Source organism: Mytilus trossulus, chromosome 12 (genome assembly GCF_036588685.1).
Source record: "Mytilus trossulus isolate FHL-02 chromosome 12, PNRI_Mtr1.1.1.hap1, whole genome shotgun sequence".
Taxonomy (NCBI): domain Eukaryota; kingdom Metazoa; phylum Mollusca; class Bivalvia; order Mytilida; family Mytilidae; genus Mytilus; species Mytilus trossulus.
The window spans coordinates 49,521,550-49,543,342 of record NC_086384.1 but is presented as its reverse complement, the minus strand read 5'-3'; the positions used below and the strand labels follow the sequence as shown (position 1 = coordinate 49,543,342).

The 21,793-nt window shown below is 32.5% G+C and overlaps 1 protein-coding gene across 2 annotated transcripts in view; it reads left to right on the top strand.

The window, feature by feature from the left end:
- LOC134692754 (glycine amidinotransferase, mitochondrial-like) overlaps positions 1-21,793 on the top strand; it is a 647,170-nt gene that overhangs the window by 160,327 nt on the left and 465,050 nt on the right. Inside the window, exons 3-5 of one of the 2 annotated variants that reach the window (XM_063553267.1) lie at positions 13,111-13,374; positions 13,817-13,988; positions 14,699-14,864. In XM_063553267.1, coding sequence (XP_063409337.1) covers positions 13,111-13,374; positions 13,817-13,988; positions 14,699-14,864 — 602 coding nt within the window. Of the gene's footprint in view, positions 1-13,110; positions 13,375-13,816; positions 13,989-14,698; positions 14,865-20,708; positions 20,916-21,793 lie in introns of those variants that run through there. The other variant, XM_063553266.1, reaches the window with a different exon arrangement.

The following is a 21,793-nucleotide window of genomic DNA, read 5'->3' as shown; positions in this document are numbered from 1 at the left end:
GATGGGTTAGCAGATAATTTGTGAAACGGATAAGTTTACCACTTGAAACTCTTGTTTTATAGATTCATTGAGAGCAAGTTTTATTAAGTAAATCGTGATACGTAATACAAGCCCTGAAATAGTTTATTTACTGGGACATATATACTCCGCATGAAGACGATTCTGGAATGTTGCTATGTAAAAATATTTTTTTTCAACCGACCCTGATTGTAAATGTCTATATGTAAAATTTGAGATACAGCTGACTGTATCTGTTGTATCATTTATATCAAGTTCGATGGAATAGATACGTTTATCATAGTCACCAACTTTTGAAATTTCTAGTAATAGAACAGCACCTATATAGCAGAAATTAAAGCTAAGAATAATTCCAACTTCTTTGGCAACTCTTTTATATGAAAAGAGTTGGACCAATCCTTTCAATTGGTCTTTTAGTTTGGAATTGGGAACAGTTGTATAAAGTGTGAAATGTATAAAAAAAAAGTTTAAATACTATTGCAAGATGAAAGATGTATATGGTTAGTACTATATAAGATCTTTGGATTTGTTTATTATCCTTAATTCACGACACCTCTAGAAAATTATTATTTTCGCAATACGCATCTGGTGGTCGTCAACTTGACAAAAATCCTTTATTATCATTGCTAGGGGCGTCTTAAGTAATGGTGTTTTTGCTTTTTCTCCATTGAAAGACCTCACTGTGACTTGGAAACGAACAACAATTAGGGCGATATTCGATTGCTTTTTAGTACTTGTATGCCGTGTTTTTACGGATTTGGTGTCCTCAGAGAATCGTGGGCTACCCCAAATCTTGTTTTTTTTTACTACATTAAAATTACTATTTGTACAAAGTTGACTATTAATGTCATAAATGTGTGGTCAACTTCGTTACCCATACACATTAACCCGTAACAAGACGGAGATACAGAAAATTAAACATATGTGTCAGAAATAATTGAAACATACCTGAAGGAGAGTCACTAGGATCAGCATGTTTATGATGTTTGTTTTTTATTTATAATATGTCATCTAAAATGAAAATCATAAAACAAACTTAAAATTAACTTAAAAGCAATCGTTCAGAGAACACGTCATGGTCTTTCCACATCAAACAAATATTGAAAAGAAGCTAGTGCCTTCATACTGATGCAGGTGACCAATGGAAACAGTGACACATGCTTACATTTGTGTTTATACATACAAGGTGACAAAATGTGTTCGCCGGATTAAATAGGGATGATGACTTGTAGATTAACCAGGAACATACAACAAAATTTTAAAACGATCCGATGTACAACACTTGAGATATAACGCTTTTAGTGCTTAAATATTGATAAATCAAAAATAAACAGATGGTCATGAAATGCATCCAAAAATTTTTTTTTTCCCTCTTTCTTTTTTTTTTGGTTTTGTATAAATAAAGGCAACAGTAGTATACCGCTGTTCAAAACTCATAAATCCATGGACAAAAAACAAAATCGGGGTAACAAACTAAAACCAAGGGAAACGCATTAAATATAAGAGGAGAACAACGAAATAACACCGAAACGTAACACACACAGAAACGGAACAAGCATCAGACAAAACACCACGAGAATAACAAATATAACATGAAAACCCAATACATGAAGATGATTATCTTGTTTCTTCATACCAAAACTTTTCAAAAGTTAATAATTATCAAGCACGGTACATAAGCGGATCGTTTGGATTTTCTTTTCTCAATACGTTGTCTACAATTCGTTCTACACTAACCTGTCTGGCGAGTTGTAGAATAGTTTATATTGTTATACATGTTGTTAAATAGTAAATTGTGTTTATTTTGATAATTTTCATATGACTTCTTGTTAAGTGTTTAACTTTTATGACTTGTAAGTGCTTTTTCATATTATCATTATCATTATCATTTGGTTTGTTATCTTATAGATGTTATTGCTCCACGATGTGAAATGTAGAACAAGTAAATATTTTATTAGATAATACTGGAATAAATTACACACTTTAGCATACACTATGTTCACATATGGCATTTAACCTACAATACCAAACACAAAGATTAGGCCGATTATATAAATGTATGATACTTGTCGTTTATTTTTTTCAGTTAACAGATTCCCCCTCAAACTGTTAACGTGGACTTATTTCTGACAATCTTTATATGTGGGGTATTTAAACGCTTGAATAATGCGGATTGTTCATAGACGCTATATATACGTTTCAAAGGTTTGCAAAGTAGTACGAACATAACAGGTTTAATAATACACATTTAAAACACCACTATTTATCATAGTATTAATACACTCTTATTTTATTAACAAACGAAGAGTTGAACTGTCATATTTTCATTGAGTCGATTTTAAGAATTGTATTGACTTATGAATAAGTTTTGTATGCATAATAAACATCTTTTGTTCTGTCTTTTTCAATCTAAAAAGAATAACGATTTTAAATGTTCGTTTATGATGACGTAACAGAACTGTGCACACATGAGAATGTGATCCTATAAAGCCAATTATGGATATATAATTGACAAAGATCTTTGGTATAATTGTATTTCAGAAATAACCAACAATTATTTCAACGGTTGAAACTTCGTATTTCAAATATAGTTATGTATCGTGGAAGCATATTCACAAATGAAGAATTTATTCTACCGTACAATTACGGTTTTATATATCAACATGGTATGATAGATATTTAATACACATACCAAATTATATATAAAAACTGATCCAATAGAGTTATAAAATGAGAAAGAACAACTGAAATGTTACGTCACAAATACGATTTTAATCATTTTAGCAAGTTTAGAAATTTATATTTTGTAAAATTGTCTTTTGTTTGTAGTTGTTTTTCAACGATATTGAAATAATGTTTTTAAAATATGCACAACGCAGAATTCCATGTTGATTGAACTGAATATGCTTACCTGAAACTACTCGATCCAAAGTGAAATATGATGACCTAAATGTTTAATTTTATCCATTATAAGTTATTGACTTGAAAGTATATACTGTCCATTGTGCAATATCATCACATATTCGACATTGTAGTAACATGATAATTTCTTTAAAAAGAACGGAATCCACATTTGATCTTATAAAGTGCTATGTTGTGATTCATTTGGACAAACTCTAAAATTTATTAGTATACGCTGTACATTACATCGCGACTGATTTAAAATAACTCGTATTTTAAATCAGAATTGTAAACAGGATACCTTATATTTTTCAATAGGAAACTAATAGACCATGCAAATGTTCATTGAACTAAAGTTTGAAGTCTGGTATTTAACATTGACATTATTAAGAATTGCAAAAATGTATTTAAAATTCGTCCAATGACATATATATATTTTTAATGTAAGGAAACTTTTCAATAAATATTTAAGAGCAATAAAGTTTATTATTAATAATCCAAACAAATGGGTTATAACCTAAAGGTTGAAACATATTATGTTTTAATACATGTATGTATTAATTAAATTAATTTCTTTTGAAAATGTGTTTAAAACCCCTCCGAGAAGTGATCCGATGTTGTATAAACGTGGACGTTAGGTTGAAAAAAGGTAATAACTTTGGCGACGTGAATTCCAAGTCGGCTTCTACATAATATTTCTTTAAGAGTGCAAACTTATACTACGCCAACACAACGTCATTTATCATGTATCGGTCGAACGTCTAAATAAATCTAATTATCAAACACATGTACACAGAAGATTAAATAAACATTATCCTTTCACTTAAGATTTCAAATAAATAAATATATTCATCGAGTGATCGAATTTGAATAAAATAACAGTAGAAAACGTATAGAACTGTTTCTTTTCCAACGCATACGTAATTTGTTTTGATATGACGTTATCGACGTCTTTACAACGGTATTTGTTATTGTCAGAGAGTGAAATAACCACATTTATGTCACATGTGATATTATCGGGTTTTTTTTTACTGAGAAATCAATGTAATTCATTGCAACCAATGTAGTACATATTTACATATATACATATATATACGTATCGTAATAAAAAGTTAAGGAACATGAAAGTGAATAGTTTAATATATTAACAGAAGGATGAGGAACATTATTTTACATAGTCCTCGGGTGATACATAATGACTTGTGACCCTAATTTTTTTTCTCTTGCTTGTTTGAATTACTAATTGGTCCAGTTGTCTGCCGTCCCGTAAGATAAAACAGTTTGGCAACTTAACTTATCTTGGCTGGGTAATACTATAACATATGTTAACATCCCACACCACCTACATTTTATAAGTTGTATAAGCCAAAACAACAAGATAACTTAGACAATGTCTACAAATAAGTTAATTCGGACATTCTATATATATATATATATATATATATATATACAACTCGTCTACACATCAACCCAACAATGTTAGATCTGTAAATTTGCTTTCGCAAATTTTTGGTCCTTCCCTCGCCGGGATTCGAACCCATGCTACTGTGATATCGTGACACCAAATCGCCTGCACTGCAGCCGTCCCGCTAGACCACACGACCACCTGGGCTCTCAAAAAAAGAGCTTTCGGTGGCCATATGTTACCTTTCCACGTCAGTTTTAATCTAGCGGCGTACTTATGAATATATGTATATATTGTTGGGTTGATGTTTAGACGAGTTGTATATATATATATATATATATATATACAACTCGTCTAAACATCAACCCAACAATGTTAGATCTGTAAATTTGCTTTCGCAAATTTTTGGTTCTTCCCTCGCCGGGATTCGAACCCATGCTACTGTGATATCGTGACACCAAATCGCCTGCACTGCAGCCGTCCCGCTAGACCACACGACCACCTGGGCTCTCAAAAAAAGAGCTTTCGGTGGGCATGTGTTACCTTTCCACGTCAGTTTTAATCTAGCGGCGTACTACAGTACATGATATATAAGGCATGAAGATGTTATTGTTACAGATCAGCTAAATTATCTATAGTAAAGGATCCTACAAATTAATGTAAGATACAGTCACAGAAAATAATTATATTCATAAGTACGTCTGAGTCAGTGACAACCCTACAACAGATGTATCCATCGGATCGCCATCAATGATGGTGATATATATATATAAAGATCACTATAATAAATGTTCTTGTGTATAGAAATATATATAGATTACTAATAAATCCAACATTTCCGGTATGAATAGTTTTAATTCACTAGTACTTTCATGTTTAAATAACAATCTTCAGGTGAAACTATACATGAATAACGTAACTATGTAACGGTAGGTATGTAACGTCATAGTTGTCGTTGAGTATATAAAGGGAGATAAATCGTATTACACTTAGTCTATATATAGAAGTATGGAGCGTCATTATTACACAATAGAAAATGCATAGTTTGCATTCAATCGTGATTTAAATTTTAAAATAAAATGTTTTTCCTTGACTTCTCGTGTAATATCACAACCCATATTCATTTTATAAAATGGGAATATTTTAAAAAATCCCCCTCCACATTCGTCTAAATGTTTGCTTAGGGGGATTTTTCTGTATTGTGGCTGCCGTATATGTTGTCTATGAATGCGCACTCTTTCTGTTACACTGTTCCCTGTTTGGCCGATATAAATTTCCTGGCAACCATTACATTTAATGCAATAAATTAAATTCTCGGATTTACAGGTAATGTCTTCGTTGGTAAAAAGTGATAGACCATTAGGTATGTCCATTCCCTTGCCAACATTATTATGTATCAACATTATGTATATATCTATTTACTAATACAACTTTGAATCAATAAAAATTTAAAAAAAACATCAAAAGAGAGTCATTCAATCTTTAACAATAGAAATATTCATGGTAATACAAATTGTACTGATTCTTTTGTCTTGAATTTTCTCTTATTAAGCAGTCATAGTTGCCTATTGTGTCGTTTGTCGGCAAAACAAATCTTCCTTTTTTGTTTGCATTATAGCAGGCCTGACTTCACCGCCGAGACAGCTTGTATGGTCGAAATATTTATTGAACTTTTAAAATTGAAAATCATCCTACATGTATGATATTTTGTCAGAGTTTTAGTTATAGACGATTCGAGTTGAATTAATAGATTGCCCTTGTTGAACTGATAATAAACCATCCGAATATAATTGATAGTTTTTTTTTAAGTATTAATTATGATGTTCTATTTTTGGTTGATAGAGAGTTTACGATATAAATATTGATAATGTATTTACTAACGAAAGACATCTTTTTCATTCATTTGATTTGTGCCATATCTGTGAGAATAATTAAAAAAAAAAGTATGAATAATGTTCTTCTTACAAACTTTTTTTACTTTACCTTTTTTCAGAACCAACGTTAACCAATGGAATTATGTCAGGATCGTTTAAGTCAACCTTAAGGTTATCTCAATTTCATTGAGGTTTTATTACTCCACTTATTGACCATGGAATGTTATCATTGTTTTAATTTTATAGATTGTGATGAGTTGGGATTAAAAGACGCTTATAATATCGGTCAATGTTACATTGCACTAGATTATTTTCTCATTCGTTTATTGATTTATTGATTTGGTAATGTTAAAATTTCATGTTTCATGCCATCATCAATTTCATTGGATAACGTCATAGATTGTCACGGGATCAACTGTTAAGTGATGCTATAAAAGTGTACGCGCAAGCGCAGACGATGTATGGCAAATTTTAAATGTATGATTTTAAGTTGTTTTTTGTCAGATGTATTAAAATGGAGATACCGATATTGTTATGTAAGATCTGACGGGATTTATTGGTGATTTAGAGGCAGTTATTTCCGTGTACTGGTTTTACTAACACGTTGCCAGTAAACTTAATAGTCCATCAGCTGGTAGGGCAAAAATTCAGTTATGTGTTACACCCCAGGGTACCGCAATTTTTTTGTATAAATTTAAAGAGTAATATCTGAAGAATGTTTTAAGAGGTGTTAGACTTTTGAAAAAGTGTCCAAAAGGGGTGAAAAGGGGACTTATTTCAGGGCATATCACACATTTTGTTTTGCACACTATTACAGAAAAATGGAAAAATAACTAAGTATTAAGTACTTTATTTTTTATTAAATGGAACACATCATATCTTATTGAAACGCAGGCTAATTTTTAATTGATTTTTAAATCGTAGAGGACCAAGAAAAAAGGGGGAGGGTCAATTTCCAAAAGTCATGATTTTGAATGAAAAGAAGCATACATACTAATTTTCTTGATAAAATGGTATATTGTTTCACATTGAAACATACAGGATAAAGTATATAAAGGCTGTTGAAAAAAAAATTAAAGATAAGAAACGAAAACAACGAGAATCAACGACAAACACAAACATAAGCAACCAGAAATGCACTATTCTGTCACAAATTTATACATCACATTCATGAAATAACTCACATATTAAAACACACAAAACTGTCAGGTTTGCTAATGTTCTATATATTTTTTTAATTTCACAACCGCATCACCACATTTTAAGTTCACACAGAAGGTCAATCCATAGAATCATCCTCAGTTTGGTCACCTGCATCTACCGAATTCTCATCTTTTTCATCATCTTCGTCGTCATCGTTAGCAATATCAACGATTTTATAATGCTTATATCTACAAGCTTTCAAGCATTAACATACAGCTATCTGTTCAGGATATACCTTGTTGAACACATGAACATCTTTTTTTGGCACACCAGATTTACATGAACAGCACATCAGAATTACCAAAACATCTAACGCAGGTGGTTGGTCTAGCAAATTGATACTGATCAAAGCGCTCTAAACAATCTAACCATAGTTGTTTGGCAACAGACCAGTGTTGTGTTTAAGAGCAGATTTCCAAATCTTCGTCTGAAAGTTGGCTTGTTTAATGTGCTTTAACATTGCATCTTTTGCATTTCAAAATGTTCTGATCTTTATTTATCGATATTTTTAATTTCGTAGCCATATATAGAACACGAAAACCTCTCGAGTGTTTTGACAACTCTTCGCCAACCTCTTCCAAGGTTTCACCAAGATGGAATAGACCTTCTGAAAACTCCACATAACGTGTCAAAAAGCCGAATGCTTTGCTTTTTTTTTACCAGACAAAACACTTACTGAATCACAACCTGTATTGGCGCGAAATCCTAGCAGTTTTCTAAAATTTGCACATATTGATTGCACATTTAATAATCTGCATTTGGAGGATGTATATGTCAGACTTACAATGTTAGAATTGTGAAAATAGTAAGCCAATACTTCCACAACCGTGTCAGAAGGTTTTATAACAATGGAGTTGTAACCTTTGTCAGCTGCATGTTTTTGCATTTTATTAAAGACATTTTTTTTATCGGCTTCTTATGTTTGAATATAAGCTAAAACCATTTTACGCTATTTCATTTTCAACATATATTTTGTGCCACATACTTCCATGTGATACAAATAAATCAATACATTCAAGTGTAAATTTAAAGGATTCTTTACTCTTTTAAAACAAAAGAATTCAACAAAAGCAACTTTGTTTACCGCAACTACCAAAAATTTCTTCCATTCCCAAGAACACGGTTATGATGGTTTAAAACTTATCGTAATGATTTGCCCTCCCAAAGGACCTGCCGTTCTAATGTCGTTATGAATATTGTGCGATACTATTCAGTGACAAAATCAATGCGGGACCACTTTTTGAAACTAAAAGGATGGTTTTTAAAATAACAATTGCCAAATCGGAAAAGTGCTTGGTATCCTAGTAATTGTTTGAATAACTGCCATGTCATCAAATATCCACATGCTTTCCTAAGGAATGAGCCTTTTCTAAAAGACTACTCAGGACAGGTTTTAATTTTTCATTACATGTGTACAATCAAAGTTTGCAAGAGACATTGGAAGAGGACCTAAATCAAACTGGAGAACCTACCGCATAACCAACTATCTTGTCTGGGCTATGACAAACAGGCGACATTTTTTTTTCATCTGCTTTGAATGTTCTGTTTTTCTTATCAGCCATTAACTGCTTGCCTTTTATTTCCTTTTTTTAAACTGTAAGGAATTATGTTCTTTTGAGTGTTTTGAAGATACCGGTTGACTTTTGAATAAGCCGTTCCGTAATGAAAATTTCTGAAGCAAATTTGCCCTTTTCATACGCGTTATGAAGGCCGCACATTAATTCCGAAGAAGCAACAGAACCCGAGAAGAAGCCATTTTACTGTTCATATATTATAATGGAATTGGCCAGCTCTGCAGTGTCTGAAGCAATTTCAGAACATCAGATTCGTCTCGCTTCATTCGAGTTTTTCTGAGTTCTTTTTGGACGGATGTTTCAGGGTTTACCATTCCTACTAAGTCTCGACATTTTAATGATATTGAAGCTCTTTCATGTGCATTTAGCAACCAACGTTTATCTTTATTTAAACTGAAACCAACAAAGCCATTTGTTTGTATCTCTAAGAAACCTTAGAGAGTAAAAAGTATTGCCAAACCCCACAACTGACTATTTGACGTTTGTTCAAAGCGTTGTCTGTAGATTGAATGACTTAAGGTGGTATGGGAGTCTAAAATAAAAATGATAGAATTTGTTCATACTTTGCCAAAACGTAGTATCTATTGATATATGTTGAAATAAATAATGAAAATGATAGGTCACCGCGCATTTTCCCAAGCTACATGACGCGACAAATTGAGACATTTTGTAAGGATTATACAGGAAAAAACACCATTTTGTGGTTAGAAACTAAACAAAATGATAGAATTGTTAAACACTTCAGGAGAAGATAGCTTTCAGGCAATGCTTTGGGAATTTCTTAAGAAAAGATAGGGTCACCTTGAGTTTTTTCCAGCTAAAATACAAAACAGGAAAATTCCAGGTAGAATCCAACAGAAAAAGCACTATTTAAGAGTTACCTCCCCTTAAAATGGCAATTTAAAAAAAATAAAAAAACAAACAAAAATTATCATCATGTGCAAAACTATTTTAAGTTATATTCTTATAAATTGGTTCTTTTAAATGAAAATTCATATTAAATATCTGCATTCCTGCATCATATTTTGCTAACATGATAGAAAATCTGGACCTTTGGTTCACTGTTTTTTACAATCCAAGATGGAGGAAGACACCCATACCACCTTAACAATCTTAAGTCAATCACTTCATAGCTACAACACAAAATGTTATCAAGTACACCTTTATTGAGTTCGATAGAGTGCACCTTTTCTGAACGCAAACAAAATCACCTTAATTTGATTTTTTTCATTAATATTTCGTTACACATTCACTTTATAAAATAATTTGTCTCACAAAAACATCATAAATCGACAATTAAATGTTTGTTTTCATTTGCAAATTGATAATGCTTATGTGTGAATACATTGTACATGTTGTATACTGAATCAAAGACGGTAATTTGATGATTTCCGGTATTTCCCGAGTGTTTGCACGTACATATATTTAATTAAATAATTCATATTTTAGACGATAAAAAAATACTGCAAATGATTTAAACATTGCATAATGATTAACTCTCAAGTTTAATTAGCTAAAACTGGTAATTGTATAACGAGTTTTTTAATGAAAGGAGACAATATGTCTTAATTTGAACCCAAAAAATCGGATTGTTTGTAATGTAAAAAACATTTATTTTTAAACAAAAAATCTTCTGAGTTACATTTAATATGATAAGTTTTGCATCTCTTTTAGTTTTTTAAACCTATACTTTATTTTTTCTTAATCGCTTTATATTAAAAAAATTCATGAAAAATTACTTAGTCGTGATTGCTTAATGAGGGGACAATTGGAAGGGACGTTTTTAATCCTCTTTTGGACACTTTTTTTTAGTCTAACACCTTGTATTTTATCAATAAGATAATGAAGTTGAATTCTATCAACAGAAATCGCGGTACCCTGGGGTGTAACACAAACTCCTTAATTAGAGCGCTTTTGGGAACTAGCTGATGGACTATAAGGGCATACGATACAGTTTTGATCCTGTATTTACAAGTTCATGAAAATGTGCATATAAACTATATTTTACCGGATTAAATCAAATATGTTATAAAAAATATACCTCCATGTGTTACTTTTTGAGTAAAATGAGGTCGAAATTATGTATATTTGCTCAAAATTCAGATTTGTGGCCGTAATTTCTTTTTCGAAAGAAAGACATAACTTTTTTGTTATAAAAGATAAACACAAACTGTGTTTTGTTAAATAATCGGTAATTTCTTTATTTTATAAGTATCCTAAAAAAAATATGCAATTTTTTATTCAGATATAACTCATATTTATCAAATGTTCATGAATTGAGGAAAAAACATAATTTTTTACTGCATGTTTATCAAAATTAAAAAAAATCCTCTATTTAAAGTTTTATAAAATTTGGGTCACATAATCTCCCTGCAAAATGAAACACATTGCTGTTTTGAAAAATAGGGGTCCATGAACTCGTTTTCAAATTAAATCAGTTTGAATGATAAAAATCAGTCGAAAAATGCATCTTTTCCCGATATGTCACAGTTTGACGTCGCGAAAATAACATTTCACGTTAGCAACGTCGTTACCTCCCCTGTAACTGTATCGTATGCCCTTAACTTGCGACCATCAAATCACCATGTGATACCGTCGGAGTTTAAAATCCAATACAGTCATCTCCTAAGTTAATTTCAAGTAAAATGCCTTTAGCGAAATTTGTTAAAACTAGACACATATGAACATCTGATGTACAGTAGTTTTACAGTAGTTTTATAATCATGCATTACACTCAAATTCTGCAGCTGCCAGTAGCGATTTTTTGAAAAAAAATGAGAATGGAAACGGGGAATGGGTCAAAGAGACAACATTCCAACCCTAGAGCAGACAGCAGCCGAATTCAGGGTGACATACAACACAATTTTGAACAAATAAGGGAAACAGATTAATTACAATTATTTTTCAATATTGTTAGATTTATAAACATGTACAGATGATATGGATGGGGATTGATTAATTAAGTAATTAAGTAAAAACTTCTTTTTTCGGCATATAATTATATTTGACATGTTTGACAAACATATTAAACATAACCTTTTGTGTACACCTCAAAAAGAGGCAGGATATCTTCCTATTAGCAGGTATGGAAACATATGGGATAATGAAAGATTATCGTTGATCATCTCAAGAATGTTCTCGCTTGAGCCGTGACAGCGAAACCGAGAAAAGCAACGAGTTGAAATGACCCGAATGATAATCTGTTTATTGCTATTTTACCTATGACCACGATAAATTTTGTAAGCAATGGCATGTGTCTCCTTAGCGAAAGTTTTCTATCTCAAGTGAGAAGCATGACATGAAAAATTATCACAAATAAATTATAAAGATCAAAGGAAAAATGCATAAAGTAGCGATAATCATGCATATCATGATACTATACTATACAAAGTTTTAAATGTTTATGTATAATTAAGATGCATTCTCTTCACTTTGATATGCATATTTTATGTAAATTTTGAAATACTAAAAAACAGTATTTTAAATATTCTTTCGAATTAAATGTCTATCATTTAAACAAAAACAACTGTTTTTAATTTAGACCTATACATGTTTCAGCATTTATGTTTTATAATAAAATTGAGAATGGTGACTTGGATTGTGTCAAAGAGACAACAACAAACAAAAAAGCAGCAATAAACAAATAAATGAACCAAAATTAAAAGAAAAACCATACACGACTAACAAAGGCTAGAGTTTCTGTAGTGGGACTGGTACATCAATGCAGTGGGATTAAACAAGTATTGTGAGATCTCAAGCCTAGCCAATGTGATATAAACAAACACACAGCATTACACACAGGAAACATAGTTTACCAGAGAGCCATATTTCTATTACAAATTTAATTGTCATCTCAAGAACTTGATTCCCTATATAATCAATCAAGTTGTTCCCACGGAAGGGGAAGGGGCCCAGGCCCCCTGGATCTGCCTATCCTCTTACCACTGACTATAACAAAAGTATTTACCGGTACTAAAGGAGAGAAGCAATTCCGTCACACATATTTGTCTATAAGTATATATAATGTTCTGCAATATAAAAGTAATTAACAGTGATTATTGCAGTAGGATTAAAATAAAATATAGAATTGAAATTTGATCTTGATTACTAAATATCATTTGTTTTATTTTCTAAGAACAGGAAAACAGAGCGATGAATACATACACAAAGCAGCTCTCCAGATTGACAACTTAGAGAGGGTACTTAGATTCCAGTGTAATGTTACAGTTAGGAGACCTGATAAAATTGATTTTACACAACCCGTGAGGACACCGTTCTTTTCAATTGAGCATCAACACGGAGCTTCCTGTCCACGTGACACCCTGCTAGTAATTGGGAATGAAATCATTGAGTCCACTATGAGCAGTAGAGCTCGATATTTTGAGTCCATGGCATACAGGTAGATATTAGAGTGATAAGTTTTGTTTTAACCATGTTTACAACCAAAAACAAAAACTCAAAAAGTATGCCTAAAATCAGAGGAGGAGAGCGAAAGTTATAATTTAAAGATACTGTGTTATTTTATTTGGAAGATTTTTAATTAAAAATTAGATTTCCATTACCCAGACGATCCATAAGATTTTTACGTTTGTATCTCATTATAAAAGGGGTTTATATGATAAACAACAGCAGTCCCACAAGGGCATGATAAAGGAGGCAGATAAATACAAACACTGTACACATTAGAGGTTTTTTTAAAAGTTGTTATGGAGGAAAAAAATGAATTTAAATGTAGATTCTTTTTATTTAAATTTTTTATTTTTCCATAATCTTAATGTATAAAATTGGTATTTTACAATTTTTTGCTCAATACTGTAAAATAAAAATAAATAATCTTGCAGGACAATACTGAATGATTATTTTGAGAAGGATGAAGATATGTTATGGACGATGGCTCCCAAGCCTACTATGTCAGAAAACATGTATAATTTAGACTTTCCTTTCGACACAAATTGTCAGGAACGTAAAGACTGGATACAAAATTATAAATATGTAATCAATGAAGCAGAACCGGTAAGTATTTATAAATAAATAAAAAAATGATTTTTATGGTTACTATTTGTCACTGTACAGCCTTTAACAATTTGCCAAATTGATACTAATTTTTTAGCAATTAAAGGCCTTGCATGAGTAATTGTGAAACAATTTAAATAAGAAAACTAACTGCCTGATTGATACTAAAACATTAAAAAAAAGAAAAACAAATATAGCAGAGAGCAAAAAACCACTGAATTACTGGCAACTGACTTGGTACAGATTGACAATAGTTGAAGACCAATATGGCGATTGCTATTTATATAAATGTGGCGTGGGCCTCAAACCTTTTGTTGTCTGGGAGACTATAAAGTTGAAGTCACGCTCTATATCGATCAATTTTATTCTACTGCCATTGACAAAACTACATGGATGGCAGATGACACTAAATGTTAGCTGCCTACAGGTATAGGAAATTGTGTTCTACATTTCCGACAGCAAGGTGTACAACACATGTCTGACAGGATTGTTTCCCTTAGTATGGGTAGTAGATACTAATCCAGGCGTAAGCTGCTGAGCCTTGTCGGTTAGAGCACTTACTTTCATACACAGAGTTAGAATCTTAGAGGACTTTTACTATTTGTTATTAGAATCATGCTCTCTACATGCTCTAGATACACATGTAAAGTATAAACTAGACATAATTTATCTTTATATTAATTATAGAATATTTTTTTTAATTTCACTAGTGTTTTGACGCAGCTGAAGTTTTGAGACTTGGAAAAGATCTGATTGTGCAGCAGAGCATGACAGCTAATAGAAAAGGCATTGATTGGCTCAGACGTCATGTGAAATCTCGTGGTTATAGAGTACACGAAGCTCACTTTCCTGGTGATCTGAATCCAGTACATATAGGTTGTTCATATTGAAACATATTTAATATATTTTATCGAGTAAGCTGTATATAAGTGGTTTTCAATTTTGTCATAAAGAAAACCAATACCTCTTTATTTTTAATATGAATATTTTTCAAGATGATTGCATGACCTTAGAGTTAGTAGTCCCACATTTTATTTTTAACGAATTTACTTTCTCTGACCAAACAAATGAATAAGGAGTTATTGCCCTTTATTTACAATTGTTTGTACAATGATAAATAAAAATGTACTTTCTGGAATAAAAGTGTTGTCCTATAATTGCAATGATGGCTCGTTTTTAGTACGTGGGTTATTCAGTGTTAATCACATTTTTTATGTTATTTCTTCATACACAGAACAAATGTTACAGTCATTTGTAATGATTTAATTCTTAATTTCATTTAAAACTGGGGTTAATTATGAAAAAAAAATGTTTATGACGTCACACAGTCACATGAAAAAATTATGTCTATGACCTGATAAACAAAACAATGTCAGCTAATCAGGAGACACGTTACATTCAAAATTAAATTATTGAATAGTGTAGTTGACAAATAGGACTTAAGAACTGTAAATAGTAAAATGATATCTAAATATTTTTCACCTTGAAAACAATCTTTAAATAAAAAATAAGTGTCAAGTTTGCCCAAAAACACATAATGTAGTAAGCTTTTACAATTAAACAATTTGAGAAAGACACAAGCAGGACAAGAATGTCACACGTTGTCTTAGATTTCTTACTAGTTGTTATTGGCTTTTATACTGCACTCGTTCTATTTGAACAGTCAAAAAACGTTGACTGTTTATTTCTATGTGACTTTTGTCATAAGGCAGCAACCATTTGATTTTCTGGGGGGAAAGGGGGGGGGGGGGGTGCTATGTTTTTTTTTCCCTGGACAAACAATCTATTTTTTTCGCGACAAGTCGAATACATTTTTTTTCTTTCAATTTTAGCATTACATATAGTGGCAGATGAGGGTGAAACAAACAATTTTTTTTTTCTCAGATTCAAAAACAAAATTATTTTTTTCTCCCCAAACTGGAAACATTTTTTTTTTCCAAAAAAATCCATGCCCCCCCCCCCCCGATAATTAAATGGTTGCTGCCTAAAGAGTCACCGACCTGATATCACTTTTCCTAATGAATATTTTAAAAGAAAAAGAAGAGAAGTTGCCGAAATGTTCATGTCCGTCATATTTGTTTTTCGTTTTGTTGTACATCATCAGTCCTGCACTTCCTTCAACCATTATAAGAGAGGCATATTTTTCTAGATTTTGAAATAAGCCCGGGATATAAAATTGGTATCACTACAAACAAATTGAATGTCATCTCCTCGATCGCTATTGGAAGTGCTGTGTGCTGTCTCCGTATTTCGTGGATTCATATTACCGAACATGAAACCGTATAATACTATTCATAATAGGAATTGCTTATATTTTCTGAGCACATATTTCGTCCTAGTTGCCATCTTATTTTTAAGGATATGGGTATGTATTTTTCTCTTTGTTTTTCTCAATTTGACTGACGCTGCATTAGTCCCTTATTTCTGCGACAAACCAAATTTAAATAAAACTCAGATGAGTGATGCAAGGGGTAAAAAGTGTTGCGACCAAAGAGGGCGGGTAGTGTTATCCAACTCCGATATATTTCTTTATGTAGTTAATCATGTTAATAGTGATGAAACCTCACTCCCTTGATACGCGAAAGGGGGTAACCGACGATGTAGTGAAAGAAGGTAGATCAAAACACACACAAAAAACATAGCGAACTAGAACAGCACAGACTGAGACTGGACACACAAACGATGAAATGTAAAGAAAAAGAAAATACCCAGACACGTAAAACAAAAGAGGGACCAGGGTATTAAAGGATTGAGCAGTTGCAATAAGCATGTGTATCAACTCCAATGTACTGAGACTTATGTATATCATACATTGAAAGAATAATTGGAATCAAAACGGACAACCACACATATTACAGAGAACGGAGTTAGTCTTCTTTAGAGAAAATTTACCCATACACATAAGAAAAATGCATTGTGGTACCTTGACCATGCCTGCCATAAAAAACAGGACATGTAGTGTTACTCGTGACCATGCCTGCCATAAAAGACAGGACATGTAGTGTTACCCTTGATCATGCCTGCCATAAAAGACAGGACATGTAGTGTTACCCTTGATCATGCCTGCGATAAAAGACAGGGCTATGTAGTGTTACCCTTGACCATGCCTGCCATGGGAGAAGGGGAGATGTAGTTTAACCCTTGACCATGCCTACAATGGGAGACAGGGCTATGTAGTGTTACCCTTGACCATGCCTGCCATGGGAGAGAGGGCCATGTAGTGTTGCTCTTGACCATGCCTACCATGGGAGACATGATATGTAGTTTTACCCTTGACCATGCCTGCCTTGGGAGACAGGGCCATGTAGTGTTACCCTTGACCATGCCTGCCATAAAAGACAGGACATGAAGTGTTACCCTTAACCATCCCTGCCAGAAAAGACAGGGCCATGTAGTGTTACCATTGACCATGCCTGCCATAAAAGACAGGACATGAGGTGGAACCTTGACCATGTCTGCCATAAAAAAACAGACCATGTAGTGTTACTCTTGACCATGCCTGCGATAAAAGACAGGACATGTAGTGTTTCCCTTGACCATGCCTGTCATAAAAGACAGGACATGTAGTGTTACCCTTGACCATGCCTGCCATAAAAGACAGGACATGTAGTGTTACCCTTGACCATGCCTGCGATAAAAGACAGGGCTATGTAGTGTTACCCTTGACCATGCCTGCCATGGGAGACAGGGACATGTAGTGTAACCCTTGACCATGCCTATCATGGGAGACAGGGCCATGTAGTGTTACCCTTGACCGTGCCTGCCATGGGAGACAGGGACATGTAGTGTTACCCTTGACCATGCCTACCATGGGAGACAGGGACATGTAGTGTTACACTTGACCATGCCTGCCATGGGAAACAGGGACATGAAGTGTTACCCTTGACCATTCCTTCTTTGAGTCATTAGGTATGATTAGTCTATTTTTATATACCTGCCATAAAACATGGGGACATGAAGTGTTACCCTTGACCATTCCTTCCTTCCATCTTCCTGTCGGTCTGTACCATTTTAAAGCTCGATTATAGTTAACAAAGGTACCAGAATTATAATAATTTAATACGCCAGACGTGTCTACATAAGGCTCATCTGTGAAGCTCAAATCAAAACAGTTGTAAAGCCAAACAAGTACAAATTTAAAGAGCATTGATCACCCAATATTCATAAAAGTTGTGCTGACTACTGGGCTAGTGGGACTAAACGTACACCAGCAGTGACATCGACCCATTGGTGTAAATAGTTATCAAAGGTACAATGATTATAATTCAATACGCCAGACACGAGTTTGGTCTACAAAGGACTCATCAGTGATGCTCAAATCAAAAACGGTTGTAAAGCCACACAAGTACAACAATGAAGAGCATTGAAGACCCAAAAGTCCCAAAAGTTGTGCCAAATACAGCTGAGGTAATCTATTCCTGGGATAAGAAAATCCTTAGTTTTTATTATACGCCCGTCAAAAATTTTGACAGGTCGTATTATGTTATACAAATGTCTGTTGTCGGCCCGTTTGTCCGTCTGTCTGTCCGTCCGTCTGTCCGGCGTAAACATGTCACGCCATAACTTGAGAACCACTTATCCAAATTTCATGAAACTTATTATGGTTGTTTCTTATGATGATCAAATGATATGTATACTTTTTGGTGAAAAGAAGATTAAAACTTTTGAGTTACGGTACTTTGTAACTTAAACAGGGGTGAGTTTTTTTCACATGTCACACTGTATATCAAAAACTATTTTTGATTATTGCTTAAAACTTTACACACTTCTAAGTTATATTAATTTTAAGATCTGTATACTTTTTGGTAATGATTCAAAATTTTGTTTTTGAGTTATTGAGAATTTTGTAAAAAAGGGAGGGGTTTTTTACATGTCGCGCCGTATCTCAAAAACAATTTATGATTATTGCTTAAAACTTTACACACTTCTTTGTTATATTAATCTTAAGATCTGTATACTTTTTGGTGATGATTTAGAATTTCATTTTTCAGTTATTTAGTATTTTGTAAAAAAGGGGGAGGTCATTTTTACATGTTGCACCGTATCTCAAAAACGATTTATTATTATTGCTTAAAACTTTGCACACTTCTTTGTTATATTAATCTAAAGATCTGTCTACTTTTTGGTGATGATTTAAAATTTCATTTTTCAGTTATTTAGTATTTTGTAAAAAAGGGGGAGGTCATTTTTACATGTTGCACTGTATCTCAAAAACGATTTATTATTATTGCTTAAAACTTTGCACACTTCTTTGTTATATTAATCTAAAGATCTGTCTACTTTTTGATGATGATTCAAAATTTCATTTTTGAGTTATTGAGTATTTTGTTAAACAGGGGAGTTATTTTTACATGTCATGCCGTATCTCAAAAATAGTTTATGATTATTGCTTAAAACGTTGCACACTTCTTTGTTGTATTAATCTAAAGATCTGTAAACTTTTTGGTTTTGATTCAAAATTTTATTTTAGTGATACATGTATTTAGTTTTTTTATAAAAAAAAACAGGGTTGGGGGTTTCACATGTCCTGCTGTGTCTCAAAAACAATATATGGTTATTGCTTAAAACTTTCTCAGAAACTATTTATGATTATTGCATATAACTTCCACATAATACGTCGGGCGTATCATGCACTCATGGCGCAGCTGTTTATTTGGAAAATTGAAAGTTTTGTAACAAGCAAAATTGCAAAAAGATTGAGCGAGATCAAATTCTTCTATTATTCTGTTGAATTCTTCAGTAGAATATTTCATCTTAAGGTGGTAATAGAAGTATACATTAGAAATTATAGAATTTTTTTATACTTTGCTAAGACGAAGTATATATTGTAATATGTTCAAAAATATATTATAAAAATGATAGGTCATCATGCATTTACTCAAGCTACAGGCTGACAAAATTACACATTTTGTATGGTTTATACAAGACAAAACACCATTATTTGATTAGAAGCTAAACTAAATGATAGAATTGAAAAATGAAATACAAGAAGATAGCTTTTTGAAAGTGCATTAAGAATATGAAAAGAAAAGATAGAGTGCCGCACATTTTTCCCGGCAAAAATACAAATTTGAAAAATTATATGTAGATTCCTTCAGAAAATGCAATATATCAGAGTTATATCCCCATAAAATGCCAATTTTAAAAACAAATAAGAATCAAGCTAAAATAATTTGTGCTTTTAAAAATATTAATATTTATAGTTTAAAAAATCTTATAAGTTTATTCTTTTAGATGAAAATTCAGATTTATTCAGATTATTTAATCTCAATATATTTCATATTAAATGTAGAGAACTGTAAACAATAGACCACTTTCGAGTTCATCCATCACCGGAAAAAGCTCTTCAATTATACGCGCCTTTAAGACCTCATTTACCAGATAGATGGGGTCGCCTATATCCCTGCACTATTAACGTTCATCAAGCATCTTAGTGATCCTCATCGTGCAGGATAAACTAGAAATATTTGTTGTTTTGTAGGTGCTTGATGACAATTCCCTAATGACAGCAGTGCTGATTGTCAATTTTGAGAATTCAATTTGCCGAAAATAATTCATACAATATAGAATTATAGTTTTCCAACCACTCGCACAACATTGGACAGGAAGTGACGACGCCCCTAAACGCACAAATGACGTTCACTAAAACCAGAGTTTTTGAGGGAAATGCATCGAACTCGAGAAAGTTGTCTATTAAGATACTATTTATATATATTTCAGGTATTAAGTGTATCCGTGTACCCTACAGAGATTCCTACAGATTTGGTGGCAGCATTCACTGCCAGACGTCAGATGTTCGACGTATTGGTGAATGTCACAATTACTTTCCAAATATGGACAGCAATGGAAATCATTGACAAAAACTGATATATGACAGTCACATTTTTGTCTTTTTTAATCATGTTTCTAACAGGACAGCAGTGGAAATCAAACATCCACAAACATATATTCATGTCTTTTTAATAAATTTTTATATGAAAGCATAATAAACAGGGGTTAAAGGTTATGATTATTTTTGTGTTTTCCTGTAATGTAACTGTCCTGCTTGTGTAAAATGTTCTCCTGAAAAATAAGAAATTTGAAACACTCAAACCAGAAGATTAAAGGCCTTATTAGTCTGAAAACAGTTTACGACAAACAATATGATAGACACGAACCAACGACAACCACAGAACTACAGGCCCCTAAATTAGGACAGGCACATAAGAATTTGGGAGCATTCCACCTTTCACTAAACTAGGACAGTGGTGAAAAAGCACAACATAAGAACAATCTTTAAGAATTAGTTGCAATTGGCTTTACTTAAAAGATCGATATGAGCCAGTTTTTTCTACCATAAAACAATAGAATCAAGGCATTGAAATAATAGTACTTATAGTTACTGAAAGATAGTAACAAAAATGTAAAGGCAATTGCAACTTTTAAATATTTAATGTCCCCCCAAAATAAAGACAAAAAATATTTTCGAAACAATTACAAATATAAGTTTCAGGAGAAATGCGTTCTCTTGTCAACGTATATTTGTTCCACCTGACAGAAGTTCCAGTGGAAACTTTATTATAAACAATGTCATAATACCTGTACCTGTTGGAACAACTATTCTATACTATTTATTCCGTTAGGAACATCTACTGTAATATTTATTCCTGTGGAAATAATATTCCAGAATAGTTTTTCCATTTGGAACTTATATTATGAAGGAACTTCTATTCCGTGACACTTATAATCTATATTTTGTGAAATTTGCAGCTATTTTTAAAATATAATTTTACAATTAGATTTAATTCAGTTTCAAACTAAATAGC